Source organism: Arvicanthis niloticus, chromosome 13 (genome assembly GCF_011762505.2).
Source record: "Arvicanthis niloticus isolate mArvNil1 chromosome 13, mArvNil1.pat.X, whole genome shotgun sequence".
Classification (NCBI taxonomy): domain Eukaryota; kingdom Metazoa; phylum Chordata; class Mammalia; order Rodentia; family Muridae; genus Arvicanthis; species Arvicanthis niloticus.
The window spans coordinates 41843972-41861708 of record NC_047670.1 but is presented as its reverse complement, the minus strand read 5'-3'; the positions used below and the strand labels follow the sequence as shown (position 1 = coordinate 41861708).

Genomic DNA, 17737 nt, shown 5'->3' with positions numbered 1-17737 from the left:
ATGTGTGGGTGTCTGGGTGTCTGGGTGTCTGGGTGTCGGGATGGCTGGGTGGCTGGGTGGCTGGGTGGATGTTGGATCACAAATTTCTTCAAGCAAAAATTTGTATGGAGGAGGTTTTGGGAGCATCATGGAAAATGGAGCAGAAAGAATGTCAGAGCTGGGCAGTGAGAAGGATGGTCAGAAAATGCTGTATTATGGCTATGATGTGACTGTGCACTCATAAACTCACAACAGTTGCATTTGCTTTCATAGAACCCACACCAGACTAAGCCAGTAAACTTTCAGTCATAGTTGGGGGAGGGGCTGATGAGACCTGCCCAGGATAGCTGAAATGACTATGGTAATGCCATTCCATCCTAATTCTATTTTGTGCCTGCCAGGTCACTTCTCAGCCTTCCACCCCTAACAGTCATATTCACCTTGGCAACTCTTCTGAGATTGTCCATGACCTTTACCATGGTCCAAATATATTATGTGGTGTCTGCAAAATACTGCTAAGCTATATATAGAAAGCAGATTTTACTAGGCTGCTCCAAATCCCTCACTAATGTTACCTTCTATTTGAACACTGATTTAATTGTGGATTTGTCTTTTAAAATCTTGTGCTTGATCTTCTGCACCAAGAGACTTTTGAGAGGCATGAGTCTCACTCCTGGTCTGGTCATTAATAAAAGGACTAAATACTTAAGTTGCCTTGTTGCTGAATTTTTCTATCCTAATAAGCTCATATAAGAAACACACAATTTAGATATTTTAATTATAAGCCTATATTAGACAGATATAGGACTACATTAACTTATTCCCGAGATATAAGGCCCCTTGTTGCTTGCTGTTTTCCTGGCCATGTATTTCTAGTCCATGGCAGCTTCTTCCTACTCTGTCTTCTTCCTCTTTCTCTCCTCTATACCTGTCATCCTATCTCAAGACTTTCGTCCCACCTTTCTCCTCCACTGCCCAATCACGGTCTCTATCCTTTGGTTAACTTGTGAAAAGGTTCATATGGCATCACTTGAGTATGTGATGATCTGCTCAACCACCTCTTGAGGTACCAGTATTAGCAATAGAATACAACTAGCATCAGGCCAACCAACTACATTGGTTAAATCACAGTTGTCAATAACGATCTCACTTGGATCATGCCACAGCTAAAGGCAGTTGAAGCATGCTGGAAGGAAAGACATCATTCTCTTTAGTGATATAGCCAGTGAAAAGTTGCTCAGTATATCCAGTATAACCAGAGTGGCCCTGGTTATACACAGTGAGTCACAAAACAAAATGAAAGACTTGGCATCTGGAATAAGCATAGAAGATAGAGGTATGAAAATGACTGGGATCTACTACATACATGTATAAAACTGTAAAAAAGTAAAAATTTAAAATATTGTAAAGGGGTTGATTTCATATTGCATCTTCCTACTATAATGAAACATGTAACACCCGAGCTGCCCCACGTTGAGTGGCCAAACTGTAACACCCGAGCTGCCCCACATTGGGCGCCAAAAATGTTGCGACCCTCTACACTCCAGGCTTGGCGGCCACTGTTTCCGGGCCCAGGCTGCTGCTCCGGTCTGCAAGTCAGGGTCTAGCAAGAGAGAGAGTGGGGATAAAGGGGAAGAGACAGGAAGAATGGAGACAAGACAGAGGTTCTGATCAAGTCTCAAGTCTCATTTATTGTCTCTCTCTCTCTCTCTCTCCTTTATTATCTCTCTCATTGTCTCCCGTATTCTTCCTTGTCTCTGTATTGAAGGGAAATCTGGGGTATTTATACGCTTTTGCCACGTGCCTTGTAGGCGAGTAGATACCACGTGCCTTGCAGGTGTTGATATGATGTAAGCCTTACAGGCGTGTATAGTGTAGATAACACGTGCACTGTGCACCTTGCAGCTGGGGACAGTAAACAACAAAATAAAATATGTGGGATATCAGAGTGTGCTTCAGCTGTTGTAGGCTGTTGAAAAACAAGTCTTATGTCAGGGTATATAGCTCAAGATGGCTGCAAAACTGATAGCCGATTTCTGTTTAAAATCGGCTACCAACAGAAACAAACTATTTAGTATACTAAAAATACTATAATGAACCAAGATGAAAACCATAGCGGAGATGCCTTACTGAAAATCCCTTCTGCTTGTGTTTCAGTTTTCTCTTGGTTTCTGCCTGTTGTGGGACCTGGGTCTATCACTTAAATTTTCATGATTTTTGTCTTTCCATCCTTAAAAAGAAATGATGGACAAGACGATTTATAAAGATGCTCCGTACTCTGTGAGGAGATGCCCTAGGGTACATTTCACTGGTGGAAACTTCTGTTTCAGTGTCTGGAAACGAAGGCCTCAAGAAGGAGAAATATGGCTCCTTCCTTCATGCAGCAGGTATGGCCCTGCCCTACTCTTTCCTTACTCAGAAACAATGGGCACATTTCCCAGACTTGATACCTTTACTCGTCAACATTTTTCATCTTGATTTCCATGAACGGTCATCTCTGCAGCAGTGATAGCAACAAGTACAGTGTGATTCTCCACCCTCTGATTCAAAGTGATTAGTTGCCCAGGACAGTCACTGTCACAAAGAGGCTTTTCCTCCCCTATAACCAGGTTAGTGCCCTTACAGCTCCTACTGCCATTGCTCATGGGTATCCTCCTTCCAGAGCCACAGACAAGAAAGACTCTTCCTGAAGCCAGAAGCTCGCAGGCAAGAGGCTTGATATTCTGAAGGCCCACTGAACTGCAGTTTTACAAAGTAAATTTTGAGCCCTTCACACACACACACACACACACACACACACACACACAGAGAGAGAGAGAGAGAGAGAGAGAGAGAGAGAGAGAGCACTTCATTGTGCAAAGTCAGACCAGTCATTCTTTTCTCTGAAGCCTGGTTTCCTGACTCAGTTAATGAGGTAGGTAGATCACACACTCTGAATTATCCGTATTTTACTTATGAGTATATGGTTCTCTAGACCACAGCCAGTCTGCACATTAGACCTAAAACCAAATTAGAGGAGCAAGTGTAAGACCCAGTCTCTTCCCTTCTCAGGGTTTCTCAGTGATCCTACTCACAGGGCTGGGACTAGAGATTTATGCTTGGTCATATTTTTTTCCTTTCCCAGAGTCTGTCTTCAGAGAAAAAAAGATGGTAAAGGGTGTAGAGATTCTTGCAACTACAGGTGAGTTTTCTCCTTACCTCCACCTTGGTATGGAAATCTAGATGCCGAGCAAGTTTTTTTCTAGGTCTCTAAAAGAATTCCCAATCGACAAAGTAGGGGTAATATCATCTAAGCATAAAGTAAAAAATGGAATAGATAATGCTTACAATAAAGTACATTAAAAGAGGAAACGGGACCATCAACCACTCCATCTACCTTGTTTTCTTCTCCACAAGTAACAGCTGGGAGAAGGGAATAGTTTAAGCAACAACCTCTCTCCATATTACTATACCCACCAATACCTGGGGGTTTTGTTGTTCCATACTGGTGTCTAGGTCATATTCAAATTCTATTAAATCTGCATTTCTGAGGTTGGAACCCATATGTTGGAATTGTGAAATATTAAAATATAGTAATATTTTAGTAGATTCCAGTACCCTGCCACAGGTGTGTCTGCATATGAATTAGTATGCCAATCTCCAAATTCAGAGGTGCTGACAACACTCATGATGACCCTGAACCCTCCTCCTGTGGGTGACGGGCAGTCTGTCTCCAAACACAGAAATAAAACAGTCTCTACAAACAAGTGCTAAGCGAGTCACAGTATGTGTCATTGACTGTCACCTACAGAGTTCCCAACATGAATTGCTGCTTACCTCTAAGCTCCTTGTGTCTGGCACTTAGTCCATGTTCAACATGTGCCTGAAGAAGTTCCAGTCCAAGTTTGGAAATGGGAAACAGTTTCTGTTGCAGAGCAGATCCTAGCAGAGATGGTTTTAAATCTCTTTCAGAACTCCCAGCAAGGTCAGTTGATCTGTCTGCGCTCAACCTGACAGAGCTTGTGAATGGCATGCTCACGAGAGCTTTAAAAGGTAACCACCCATTCGAATACCATGGCTATATGGACTTCTCTGTCCTCTGTAAGGTGCATAACTGAAAAAGATTATCCCACAGTATGTGTGTCTCGTCTTTACTTGATTGTTTCCTTAATTGTCCAGAGTCTTTTAAGTTTTACAATGTCTTGGGTGTCAATTGTGTCCTTAGTTACTGGGAAAATGGAGTCCTATTCAAAAAACCCTTTCCTACAGCTTTATCTTGTTTTCTTCTAAGAGTTTTCATGTTTCAGGTTTTAATTAAAATTTTTGCTCAACTTGGAGTTAATTTTCACGCGAGGTGGTAGATACGAGTCTAATTTCATTCTTCTGCTTGTGGACATCCAGTTTTCTCAGCTTCTTGAACATACTATCTTTTCCCCACTGTGTGTTTTTGGCATCTTTGGCAAATATCATGTACTGGCTAATTTTACATTAACTTGAAACAGGCTAGAGTAATTTTGGAAGAAGGAACCTCAACGGTGATAATGCCTTTACTAGATTCGTCTATACGCAAGCCTGTGGTATATATTTTTGACTGATAATGTATGTGTCAGAGATCAGGTCACTGTAGGTGGTGCCACCCCTGAGCTGATGGGACTGGAGACTATACAAAAGCAGACTGGGAAAGCTGAAAGTGAGCAAGCAAAAAAGCTTGCTCCTCCATGGCTTCTGCTTCAGTTTCTGTCTCCAGGTTACTGCCTTCATTTCCAGCCTGACTAACCTGGATAATGGACACAAGCTGTAAGAGAACATAAACTCCTTTTGCTCCAAATTTCTTTTGGTCATTGGTAGGAGCAAACGAAACCCTAACTAAAATATATCATGTAACCATGGTTATATGTATTCATGCTCAGGTCTCTATTTTATTACATGTGTCTAGATGTCTGATTACAACATTTTGATATAAATATAACCTTTACCTTGTTCATATTTGCTCTCTCTCACACAAGTACTTTTCTGATTGATTTTCAAGACAGAGTCTTAGTGCATTGCTTTGACTGACTACAAACACACAAACCTCCTACCTCAGCCTCCCAGAACTGGAGTCACAGGCATTGGTAGTATTGATTCATTTAAAACTATGTCAGTAAGCATCTGTACTTCTCTCTCTTCCTCTTCAGCAGATAGCAAGCAATTCTTCTCTGTGCTTAGCATCACTTCCTATAGTTCTTTTGCCTTTCACAAGGTTTCCGTGGCCATCTACAACAGTAAGTGATAACGGTTTTCCTGTGGTGATGTGGTGGGTGAGGGGCTCAGGGCCAGGCACAGTGTCATGGCACTAAGGGAATACTTTCTTTTCAGTTTCCAACCCAAAGACGGTTGACCCAGCCAAATTCCCTACCAGGTATTGCTACTGTTTGAGCAATAAGACCAATGACTTATCAGGTAGGTGGAGTCCACTATACCCTTGTAGCTTTTCCAATTTTGATTGTGCCATTTGGGTGTATTTTTTTTCTCATAGTAAAATAAAACATAGTGATGCTTATTACACTTAAATGTGTGCATATTTTCTTGTCTATTTTTTCTATAGAGAAATCTCTATGTAAACACAAATGGGTATTTGTTACCATTGTTTATGTGGCAAAATTATGGAAAAATGTAAATATCTACCACTGGAAAACTTTGAAACATAGCCATATATAGTGAACAATGGTGTGTAGCCTCTAAGAGGGAATCAATGTTCCCAAGAATTTTCAGATAAGAAAAGAAATTCTAAATCGTATCCAGAATATAGTGTTATCAATGATAAAATGTGTACTTATTTGAAGATCAGAAAGGCTATTATCTCTGATGAAAAGATTGAAGTGTTTTGAAATGGAAGAATATTCATCAATATAGACTTGTAATATTTGGAATTCTTTTCAATGACACTGTATATTACTTTTATAATACAAATGTATTACTTGTTTCTTAAAATTCTCAACCTGTGTGTCCTGACCCCATTGGGAGGGATCAAATATCAGATATTCTGAGTATTACAATTCATAACAGTAGCAAAAATAACAAGTTATGAAATAGCAATGAAATAATTTTATGGTTGAAGGTCACCACAACACGGGAAAGCAACTGTATTAAAGGGTTGCAGCATTAGGAATGTTGGGAACCACTGGTCTAGATGAAGGGACAGAAATTAAATAAAGGCATTACAAATGCCTGGCAGCTAACAGAACACAAGGACAACAACTCAGGAAGTCAGTGCCATAGTGTGATTCTCTGGCGCCAAGGAACTACAAGGCTTGTTATGGTGGTCAATATTATTTGGGGGCTTCTACCCCACTTTAGATCATTTGGTTCCCAAATAAAAAATGCAAACCCTTTATATTTATATTAATCCTTAAAGCATTAAAACTGAGCAGATATCAACCCTCTATGCTATTCTGCCTATTTCCCTCTCAGTAACCCAGAGATATCACTAGCCATGTTCTGCTTAGACTACTCCTTCCCAACAGTAGCCCTCATGGCCATGTGCTCACAACCCATCTACCCCATGCCAACTTCTTCCTTCTCCTCCTCATCCTTTCTCCTCTCTTCTTTCTGTTCCCTGCCTAAGACCACTGGAACCTCTGCCCTGCCCCATCTCCTCTGCCCAGCCCAGGCTGTAGGCATCTTTATTAACCAATCAAGGATAATGTAGGGGGTAAGGTTTATACAACAAAAGTGGATATATATGAGGATCTGTTCATTTGGAGAAACCAGATCTTGGGGAACTGAATTTGACATTTGAATACATAGAAGCACCAGACCAACTTCCAAGAGTTTGTACCATATCTGTAAAAGGATTTCTCTGGTTACTTGTTAAAATATGGATTGCAAAAGAAACAAGGGCTTCTTTTCCTTGCTCCATTTTCTACTTAACTATTTAATGTATTTTACATTAATATGTTTTGAAAACATTTAAAATAGCTATGTAACCTATAAATATAAAGGCCTGGGTTTCTTCTGTTTTCTCTGCTTCTATAAGGTATTGCCTTTGTCCTCAGGATGTAAGGCAGTTTACCACCACACTCTATTGATAAGACAAGGGTGAAAAGAATTGGAAGGCATACTCACTTGCCATATACTTACAGTGCAGACACCATTTGTATACCATTGTGCAGAATTTAGGGATATGACTATACCACTGCAAAGAAGACTTAAAGATATAATGTTGTTAAAAAGAAAAGAGACACTTTGTTCTAACTAAAATTTAACATTCTCTCTCTCTTTCTCTCTCTCTCTTTCTCTCTCTCTCTATTTCTCTCTCTCTTTCTCTCTCTCAAAAAAAATCAAAAGAAAATCAAACCAGTGAACTGAAACTAGACAAGACAAAACAAAAACAAAATAAGGAGTGCACAAAAACTAACAAACTAACAAACATAGAATTCAGTTATTTCTGAGCATAAGGTCTTTCCTGGAGTGTGGTTGATGTACTCAATGACTCTATTGGAGAAAGCTAATTTCCCTTTCCCAAAGTTGTTCATTGTAAATAGATTCTTGGCTGGGGTGGTACTTTGTGGCCACTTGTCTTTCAGAGTGGGTGGACCCATCTACTTTGACTCTATGCAGGTCCTGTGTGTTCTGTCACAGTCTCTGAAAGTAAACATCCATCAGTCCTGTTGTCTTGTTACATTGGCATGGTCTATCAACTCTGGCTTTTATGATCTTGCTGTCTCCTCTTCAAATTCCATCCCTGAGCTTTGAGAGGAGGGGTTTGATAATAAGATTCAGTTTAGGGCTGAATGTTCCAAAGCTTCTGTCTGTACATTGTCCAGTTGTGAGTCTCTGTGTTAATTCCCATCTACTGCAAGAAGAAGCATTTTTTGGTGAGGGTGAAGTGATGTCTTAATGCCCCATCATATGTGCAATTGGTAAGTTATTTTGGAGTGTGTGTCTTAAAATGCATTCTATCCCAATATATGGAAATATGGCAAGTCCTTCAAAAAGATGTTCACTATTCACTGAAAGACAAGGTGATGGTTATTTACCTGTCTCCTATTCCTGACATTTACTATTATAAATAGCGCTGTGGGGAGCACCTGTGCAGAATCACTTGAGCACTAGCCAAATTATCTCTGTAGAATAAAGTCCTTGAAATGAAATTCTTGGCTGACAGGAAAACAATTTTGTTGTGATTCAATTTGTTAAAACTTCTAGAATTCTTACAGGCATTTACCCTCTTGTCAGCAAAGCTCAAATGGATCCCACGGCCTGTTCACACTGAATATTAAAAAGTAGTCTTAAATCATCACTAGTTGGATAGACAAAAAAAAAATTGTACCTGTCTTCTATTTTCATATAAAGGGACTTTGACACAAAGTGTCTCAACATTGGTAATAAATCAACTAATTGAATTTCTGTGGGAACGAAGAATATCTTCAAAGTAACAATAACTGGCTTTATTTTGAACTGAACTGAAAGAGTTGCAAACATACTTTCAAACAGGAAGTGGACAAAGGATGCTGAGTTGTGTGAGTGGGTGGTAGGGATCTTAGGAGGAGAGGACTTTTGGCTCAAGGCAAATCTCAACTCAAATACAAGCTCTGGAATATGCTATAAGACTCTCTGGTCAGGTACAATCATCTTTTTTGTAATCCTTGGACAGAACTAGGATCAATCCTTGGTATCTGAATCCAGAGTGCTGTTCATAGCTTCTATACAACTTTATATTTCATCATTCAACTTGTGAGTCTGTCTTTCCCATTAATTCTACAGTGTTTTAAACATATATTTACTTATGTATTTATTGGATAGGGAGCATGCACACGCAACAGTAGTGTACCATAGCACATATCCAGAGGTCAGAGGACAACTTTCAAGAGTAGGTTTTCTCCTTCCATCATATGAGTCCTGCCTGGACATCCAACACAAATCAGCAGGTTTGGTGATAAATACCTTTACATGCTGATCCATTTTGATCCTTGCTCCACCCCCCAATTAACTTTAACTTCTACTGTATATATTACAAAAATCTCCAGTACCTAGCAGGTGTCTGGCACATTGTAGACATCCCATGGATATATATTGGGTAAGTGAATTAATGAAGAGTTTTGAGAAGTAGAAGGAAGGTAGATGGATAAGTAATGAGACTGAACACATTAGTAGGCTCTGCAACATAATATAGAAAGAAGAGACTCATGCTTTCCAGCCTTCTGGATGAGTTGTGTCAACATCAGCAGGGTATACTCTTTAGCAATTCTCTATCCAGGGTGACTTAGTTCTAATTTATATTGCTGCAAGGAAATACTATTACCAAAAAAGCAAATTGGGAAGGAAAGGGTTTATTTGACTTACAATTCCACATTGGTACATATTGTAGTTCATCACTGAGGGATGCCAGGACAGAAACTCACTCAGAACAAGAACCGGGAGGCAGGAGCTGCTGCAAAGGCCATAGTAAGTGCTGCTTGCCGGCTTGCTCAGCTTGCTTTCTTATAAAACCCAGGACCACCAGCCCAGGGATGGCACCACCCACAATGGGCCAGGACCTCCCTTATTGTTATCTAATTGAGAAAATGTCTTATAGCTGGATCTCACGGAGGCATTGTCTCAGCTGATGCTTCTTCCTCTCTGATAGCTGACTTGTGTCAAGTTAACACACAAAACCAGCCAGCACAGGGTAACAATGGGACCACACAGTTACGTTGTGACTCGGGCTCATCTTCCATCTCCTGCTAGTGTTGTCCTACTATACCAACTACTGATTATCATAGAACATTAATCTGCATCTACAGTGTATGTGTTTTCAAGCCTGGTTGTTCTTCCAAGCAACTCCCAATCCTGTTGATGAGGAAAAGAAGCATCTTTATGAGGCAGAACTGGAAGCCATCCAGTGATTTTGTGTTCAGAATATATTCAATGGTTCTGCAAGCTAAAGTGTTATAAAAATCTCCCAGACTTTCCCTTCTATGCTCTAAGTAAAGTGGGCCAAAGGACATATTCCCCTAGCTATTTTGTAGGTCTTTGGCTATTTTGATGTCTGTAGTTCACAGCCTGACATTAAATTTTGCTGCATTTTCAAATTCCAACTTTGTGTAAATAAACCTTACATGTCTGTGGGTTTGAATCCTCTTGAATAGATCTGATAGCCTAACAAAGTCAGATGACGTAGTAGAGATCTTTGGTAGTTCTTAGATATTACAAGAGAAAGAGCTGGATTATAAAAGTTCTCTGCTTGGATTTGCCTTTACTGTTTTTTGTTATTATTTTTCTAGGTGTGAGTAGCAATAGTCTTTAACAGATTAACTTAAATTACAATTGTAAAATATATTCTGAAAAAAAGTAAAATCTTATGGAACCTCCTCCCCCTTGTGTCTCTGCTTCAGAATTCAGGGAGCTTCTCCAACTTGTCTTGCAGATTTCACAGCGTTGCTGGTGGACATTGTTGGAAATTCTACCAGCTACCTCACTGAGATTTTTAAGTCAACCTCCATCCTCTCTGGTGTGTATGTCTATGGTGCCTAGCAAGCTTTAATTCTGGTATTCCTCAAAAAATATAGCGAAGCCTGGTAGGTTTCCACATCCCAGGCTCTGTTATGGGTCAGGCTGCAAGACACCCTCAGGAAAACTCAATTTAGGTTATATGTGTGAGCTTGTTTCTAATACCAGTCCTTGATGTCTCCATCATTCAAACAGGCATCTTTCTGGAGTCACACAAATTGAAAGGCTAATACCACAATCAACATAGGGAGGGTATCAGCAGACTCTAACAGTGGCTGTAACTTCCGATTCTCTTTTAAAGACAAAAAGGCAGACTTGGAGAAGGTGACTATTTTCTACATACTGTAAGGGGTCAAAGATTTTCACAAATGAATAATGGCTGACATGAATGGGACTGCTGTAGGCTTCCCTGGTTGCTCCTGGGAGATCTTCAATCAGTATGGTACAAACATGCCAGGAAACATTCAAAATATAAAATGTCTGTGTTCCTAAACACAGTGGTCTCTAAACACACTGGGGATGCTCTGTTAAAGGTCTGCAGACATGTGCCTACATCTTCCGTAAGATGATAATGAGTGTTTAGTGAGACAGTATACATGATATGCTGAGAGGAGGATCAGACAGACAGAAACAACATTGTAGCCTTAGAGCCGATCCTAGAGACCATGCCCTGGTTGGCCACTGCAACATTGTGGTTGTGTTCTGGTTTGTCTTACAGTGAGTCAGACCAATGAATCGGATTGTGTCTTCATCTGTGTCATGGTGGGAAAGTCAGGTGAGCAGCAATGACCTGGAGGTTCTCTGAGTGAGTACTGAGCTTCACACTCCAGCAAGCAAACCCAAGATTTCGTCTCCATGGTGTGATTTTTTTTTTTCAGGAAGGAATCTTTCTGACTTCTGGGAGATGGTGGAGAAATCCCCTGTTATCAACTACACATTTACCAGTGGTGTTTCCAATGCTTTGGGTGAGTGTAAATTATTTTAGAGGCCAGAGTGCCCCCACCCCCCACCGTGCCTCAGCTTACTATAGAAGAAATGCGGCCTTCAGGTACTTTTTAAAATGAGATGGTGTTAAAATTGGAGAATTTTTCTTTTTCATTTAAAAAGTTGGTTTCTGGAGTATTTTGCGGAAGGGGCAGAAATTGGCCACCCTGATACTCTTTTCAATGACAATGAACAGTTTGAGTTGAGTAGATGCTATCTCCTTTCTCTGCAGTGAGGGACAACTGTCTCTTTACACCCACACTGTCACCTGTCACGTTACATATTATTTTTTTATGTTCACTATTGGGCTCTTGAAGCTATTTAAAATTCTGATCCTCATTGTAGAGTCATCACCTCTCAATATTTCTCTAGCTCTTCCCATACGTCTTCTCTCAACACCATCTGTGTTCTGTGTCACCAGGTTCCATTTAGGAACCACTGCTAAGTCCTCTTTCTTCTTCACACTTAGTACATGGTATCTGGCTGTTCCTTTGCCTAATGTGTGTGTGTGTGTGTGTGTGTGTGTGTGTGTGTGTGTGTGTGTGTGTCCAGTCCTCATCATTTCCATAGAGCAGCCTATGACCAAGTTCCTTTTGTCACACTTTTGCATCTGCCTTCAAACTATCCATGCTTGGACACAAGAGCAATGGTCCTTAGATATGACCTAGATTATGTCATTTGCCTGATCAAACACAACAGTCAGCAGCAACAGAGGCTCCAGAGTTCTTAGAGAGAACACTTTTTCTCCTTCATATATTTGTTATTTTCCCATGATTCCTCGTCTACATTTAATTTGAGATCACTGCCCATGTTGGTAGCAGAAAACATTTCCCCAACATTCTGTGAAAGCTTGTTTATTCTGTCATCTCTGTGTGGAAGTTCTGTCCTACTCTGATTTGTGGTGGTTTATAAGCCCGAGGGTTTGTTGTTTGGCACCCCAGATGCTGTCTTCTCATGCCCTAAAGATTCCCCAACCAACATCCATCTTTTGTGCTTCAACCCAGTATCTGTCATCAGGACTCAGTTACTCTTGGTTACACCACAGTGGCATTTACATTTGTACCTCCTCGGTGAATGAACCTTGAAGGAGAACAACCACCTGTTGTCCCACAGAGTACTTTATTCATCACTGTGTCACATGTAAGCACATGTAATCACAAAGTAAGCTTTTCATGAGTGTCTCCACAGTGAACAGATAAACACAATCAATGGTGCTTCAGTTTTATGGCAGTAAGCTTCTCTGACTTGTTTTACTGCAGGGCATCTTTTGATCATGCTGTAGAAGAAACTTATTTTGTAAGGGACAGGGCCACTTGGTACGGAGATGAACTAGGCCTATAACAAGTTCCCTTTCTTTTCTTGCTTCTGAGGACAGAACTGAGGGCTGAGTCAGTCTCTTCTTTTCAAACCTGGTCTCAACCCTGGCTTTCATTAGTGCTCTTTCAGTAAGGACAGATCCTCTGGCAAAGAGAAACTATCTACACATTGGCACTTCTGTTGAAATACCTGATGGGCCCTTACCTGGCCAGGTGACAGATGGGCTGAGAGGACCTAGTACATGTCTCACTCTTGGGATCAAAGCTTAGGTAATGTGAGGAGTTTGGGGTCTAAATGTGAAGCAGGAGAGAGAAAGGAGGATTTCTGTGTTATAGAATAATATTTAAAAGAGGCAGTTTTTTTTCTGACCCAGCTAGCTCCTGAATGACTAAGATGGAGACTTACAGATTTATTCAACAATCCTGAAGCACAATAACTGAGCAGATGATTCTAATGTTATATGCTGCTTTGCTAATTCTAAGCACATGCCCTGAGTTATGTGCATTCAGTCTCTTCTTGGTTCACTCTACCATAGCTCTCTGTCCTCATGGAGAACTCCGTTGGCGACCTCCTTGTCAGATCTCATCGTGAGTGTCTTCTTAGCCTTGTGGCTCTTCTTCTCCTAGACCGTCACCTGCCTCCTGGTCAACTCCTTCTACCTGGCTCATCACCCTGGGACCCCAGGCTGGGATTTGAAGTTTAGCCTTCCTGTCTTCTCTGCCCAGTCAATGGTTGTCTTAGTGCTCTTTCAGTAAAGACAGATCCCCAACGGGAGATTTATTAGGGATTTTTTTGCTGTGAAGAGACAACATGACCAAGGCAACTCCTGTAAAAGAGAGCATTCTGTTGGGGCTGGCTTATGATTTCAGCTGTTCAGTCCATTATCATCATGGCAGGAAGCATGGCAGTGTCCAGGCAGACATGGTACTGGAAAATCTGAGAGTTCTATATCTTGATTCAAAGGCAGCCAGGAGGAGACTATCTTCCATAGGCGGCCAGGAGGAGGATCTGATTCCACATTCATTGGAGCTTGAGCCCAGGAGACCTCAAAGCCCACCCCACAATGACTTACCCCCTCCAACCAGGCCAGACCTACTCCAACAAGGCCATCCCTCCTAATAGTGCAAATTTCTAGTGGCCAAGCATATTCAACTCACCACATTGGCTGTTCAGCATTTTATTAACCAATCAGAGATAATTGGTGAGCATACTTTACATCCCATTAATACAGGAGATTCTACAATATTCATGACAATGCCTCTGTCCAGAGTGTAACTGGATCTAGGGGCATAAAAATCAGCATCTGAATATACAATGCACAAGAGCCCCCTCCAATAGGATCACCTCTGGCAACTACATAGTACGTTTCCTACATTCAATACCTGCCAAAGGACAAGTGGTAAACTAAATTCAGCACAGGCTCAGTGAGAATCAGGCCTTTTCCATCCAGAAGAAGCAACCCTGTAGGCTAGTTGGTGCCTCTCACTTTAGGTCCAGACTCCTCAGCCTAGCATCATCTCAGGCTTCCTAAAGGAGAGCATTAGCCAACTTGACATTTGTGCCTCTTTTATTTTATCCATTGGGGAATAATGATAAATCCATATTTTGGTCCACCAGTCTTTGTTGAAGGTCAGTTTTTCAAGTAGTTTTTGTTGGAAAGCCCAGCTTCTCTTGATGTTTCTACACATAGCCATAGGGCAGATAGCATGAACCTCATTACTCTTGCAGAGACAAGTACCTGAATCATGGAGCAGCTGAGGACGGCAGACACATGCGAAATCTGATAAGTCCCTGAGTGCTATCAGTTACTGATGACTAAGTCAGTGGCTGACAGTCAGCCTGGTACTCTTAGATCTGACAGCTTTACATTCTGTTCACAGTGGTTTATTGCACAGCATTTGTGTGATATTTAACCCCACTGTTCATGAAGGAGAAAACATCCTTTGGTGACATTTGGTACTATTCACAGTAATATCGTAATATCTATATTTCATGTAGCTACTGCCTGCCTAATTGTCTTTTTGTGACTCAACAGTTCTATTTGCCCAAAGTGGCAAGTAAGTTAAAACTGCCATTGACTGTTTCCTTTGAGGAGCAACTACCAGGGGAACAGCAAGGACTTCAAGGCTCACAACTCAAAGCCAGCAGTCACTTCTAAGATCATATTCTGCACGCTGGAGCACACAATGGGTATCTGCTCTGAAGACCTTCCCCTGGACAAAGACAAGTATTTCTTCAGAGAAAGAGGTGACAAAAAACAAACAGATGTTTCCAGAGCTTCCTGTTGGGATCATAGGCACACAGAGTAGTGCCCCAACATCAGGTAAGATACTTCCTTGAGTTTTCTTTGCTTTGCTGTGCCTTTCTTCTGTTTCCTCTAGTCTTACATCTAACTCTTCCCACTACCTTAAATGATGCCACAGCTTAATGTAGCAGGGTTCAAAAGGGTCAGTCAAGGATGGAAATTGAACTGATGACATATACTTCTAAAATTCACATTAATAGATTTCTATATTGAAATATACTGTCTTATGAAGTCCCCAAATTAATACCAAGTGTTCTCTGGTACCCTTAACCCAGCCTCCTCACTGACTATATCTTGTATGATGATAGTAATTGCTAAAATAAGACATTTTATTTAAACAACCATCATCATCATCATCATCATCAATTATTTCCAGTTTAATGTCAAGGCTAAAAGGGGCAGTGTATGTATCTCAGTGGCAAGTGCTTCTTTGCTGTATTAGCTACTTTCTCTTTTGCTGTGACCAAATACAAGAAGCAATGTAAGAGAACTACTGTTCAAGTACATTCACATTCAAAACTATACACAGATGTACAAGGCTCTGAGTTCCATCTCCAACACTGAAAACAAGAACAAACTGTGTCCTGTGTGAATGTATGTGCATCAAATGCATGCAGTGCTATCAGAGGCCAGAAGGGGACATCTGATTTCCTGGAGGTGGTGATATAGGTGATTGACAGCCACTGTGTGGGTTCTAGAAACAGATCCTGGGTCCTCTGCAAAACCAGCAAGTTCTCTTAACAACCAGGCCATCTCTCCAGATGTTTCTTTGACTTGTTGCCAGAGAAAACAAAATTCAATTTAATCTGCCTATCCAGTCCATGGCGAAATGTAAGAATTATCTGTGTTATACATAAATATTTCACTTGCCCTTTGAGGGCATTTGATATGTCTATAGTTTTACACATGATTGAGGAGATCAAGTACAGCAATACCAATGGTTGTCACTTTCAACACACTACAGGGAACATGACCAGAACACCATGGGTGACAAATAGATACACACAAGTACCTAGAGTATCTATGTCTATGCCACTGTCTGTGGATGATAGCACACCTGGAGGACCACCCTGGGCAAGCCTTTCCTCCACATCGGCCTCCACTGAAGACGCCCAGCAGCTCAGGAGCACAGAAAACCTGTTGCATCTTACTGGGATACCAACCACACCCAGCCGACTAGCACAGCCCAGCATAGCTTCGGGTGAGAGACAACATTTCACCTTCATTATAATCACCCTTGAAAAGGTCTGTTTTGAAAGCCTCTTTTTAAAATTTTATTTTATCTATTCACTTTACATTTCTCTCACTGCCCCCTTCCTGGTTGCCCCCTCCCACAATCTTTCCCCATCCCTATCCTCTACTCCTCCAGGCAGGTAGGGGCCCCCTGGGTATCCCTTCCCTACCCTGGCAATTCAAGTCTCTATGAGGCTAGGCACTTCCTTCCTACTGAGGACAGACAAGACAGCCCAGCTAGCAGAACATATCTCACATACAGGCAACTGCTTTTGAGACAGCTACCACTCGAGTTGTTCAGGACTCACATGAAAGTCAAGCTGCACATCTGCTACATATGAGCAGGGAGGCCTAGGTCCAGCCCTTGTATGTTCTTTGGTTGATGATTCAGACTCTGGGAGCCCTAAGGGTCCAGGTTAGTTGATTTTGTTGGATTTCCTGTGGAGTTCCTGTGCCCTTATAGGCTCTCCAACCTTCCCTTATTCTTTTGTAAGAGTCCCCAAGCTCCATCCACTGTTTGGCTGTGAGTATCTGTATCTGTCTGAGTCAGCTGCTGGGTGGAGTCTCTCAGAGGACAGCATGCTCCTGTCTGCAAGCAAAAAAAGAGTATCAGTAATAGTGTTAGGAATTGGTGCTTGCCCATAGAATGGGTCTCAAGATGGGCCGGTTATTGGTTAGCAATTCCCCTGGTCTCTGCTCTGTCCCCTGTGCATGCCTTATTTGTAGACAAGAGAAATTTGGGGTTGAAAATTTTGTGGGTGGTTTGGTGTTTCTATCACTCCACTGAGGGTTCATTGAAAGACTTAAAAGTTTTGAAATTTAATACACATGCTGAAAAAAGTAGGGAAAAGTAGTGATTTCATAAATGATTGTAAAACAAACTCATTCTCTTTCTTTTCTTCATTCCATTCCTTTATTTTTATTTATGAATTTAAAAATAAAACAAATGCTTCTTCTTCACAGGACTCCAGCTGCCCCTCTTTCCTTTTTCATATTCATTGTAGATTAAAGCATTCCATGATGTCGTTGCCATATGTGCAGATAACGTGTTTCAACCATGTTCACTCTTCTACCCCTCTTCATTTCACTTCCTCTCCTCTTTCCCTTATACTAGTGGAGAAGAAAATTGAACCTATTCACTTTGCTTTGGTCAGTGGGACCACAGTCACCTTGAAAGTCAGCTCTGTCTGGACAGCAATCTTGCCTTAACTACACACACTATTCACAGTAAATTTTTCTTCTTCCTCTGAGTTTCCATTTTCTTGTAATTAATTAAGAGTTTCCAGAACAAGGAGTTTGGTTTAGGATGTAAGCACTTGGACAGCAATCATCTCCTGCAACTCTCGTAAACTGGCCAAGCTATCCACAACAGGCACTGTCAAGAGCCCTCAGTCCCTTACAGACCTCAGTATTCTGTGATCACAAAGCCACTCAGTCAAACTAAGTGATAGACAAGTTGGATGCAGT

General features: G+C 41.2%; 1 protein-coding gene across 1 annotated transcript in view; it reads left to right on the top strand.

The window, feature by feature from the left end:
- Positions 1-17737, top strand: part of Hhla1 (HHLA1 neighbor of OC90) — a 36242-nt gene that overhangs the window by 3609 nt on the left and 14896 nt on the right. The window contains exons 3-11 of the mRNA XM_076911416.1: positions 3104-3160; positions 3931-4011; positions 5139-5222; positions 5317-5400; positions 10349-10432; positions 11150-11206; positions 11310-11396; positions 14825-15055; positions 16002-16238. Coding sequence (XP_076767531.1) covers positions 3104-3160; positions 3931-4011; positions 5139-5222; positions 5317-5400; positions 10349-10432; positions 11150-11206; positions 11310-11396; positions 14825-15055; positions 16002-16238 — 1002 coding nt within the window. The remainder of the gene's footprint in view (positions 1-3103; positions 3161-3930; positions 4012-5138; positions 5223-5316; positions 5401-10348; positions 10433-11149; positions 11207-11309; positions 11397-14824; positions 15056-16001; positions 16239-17737) is intronic.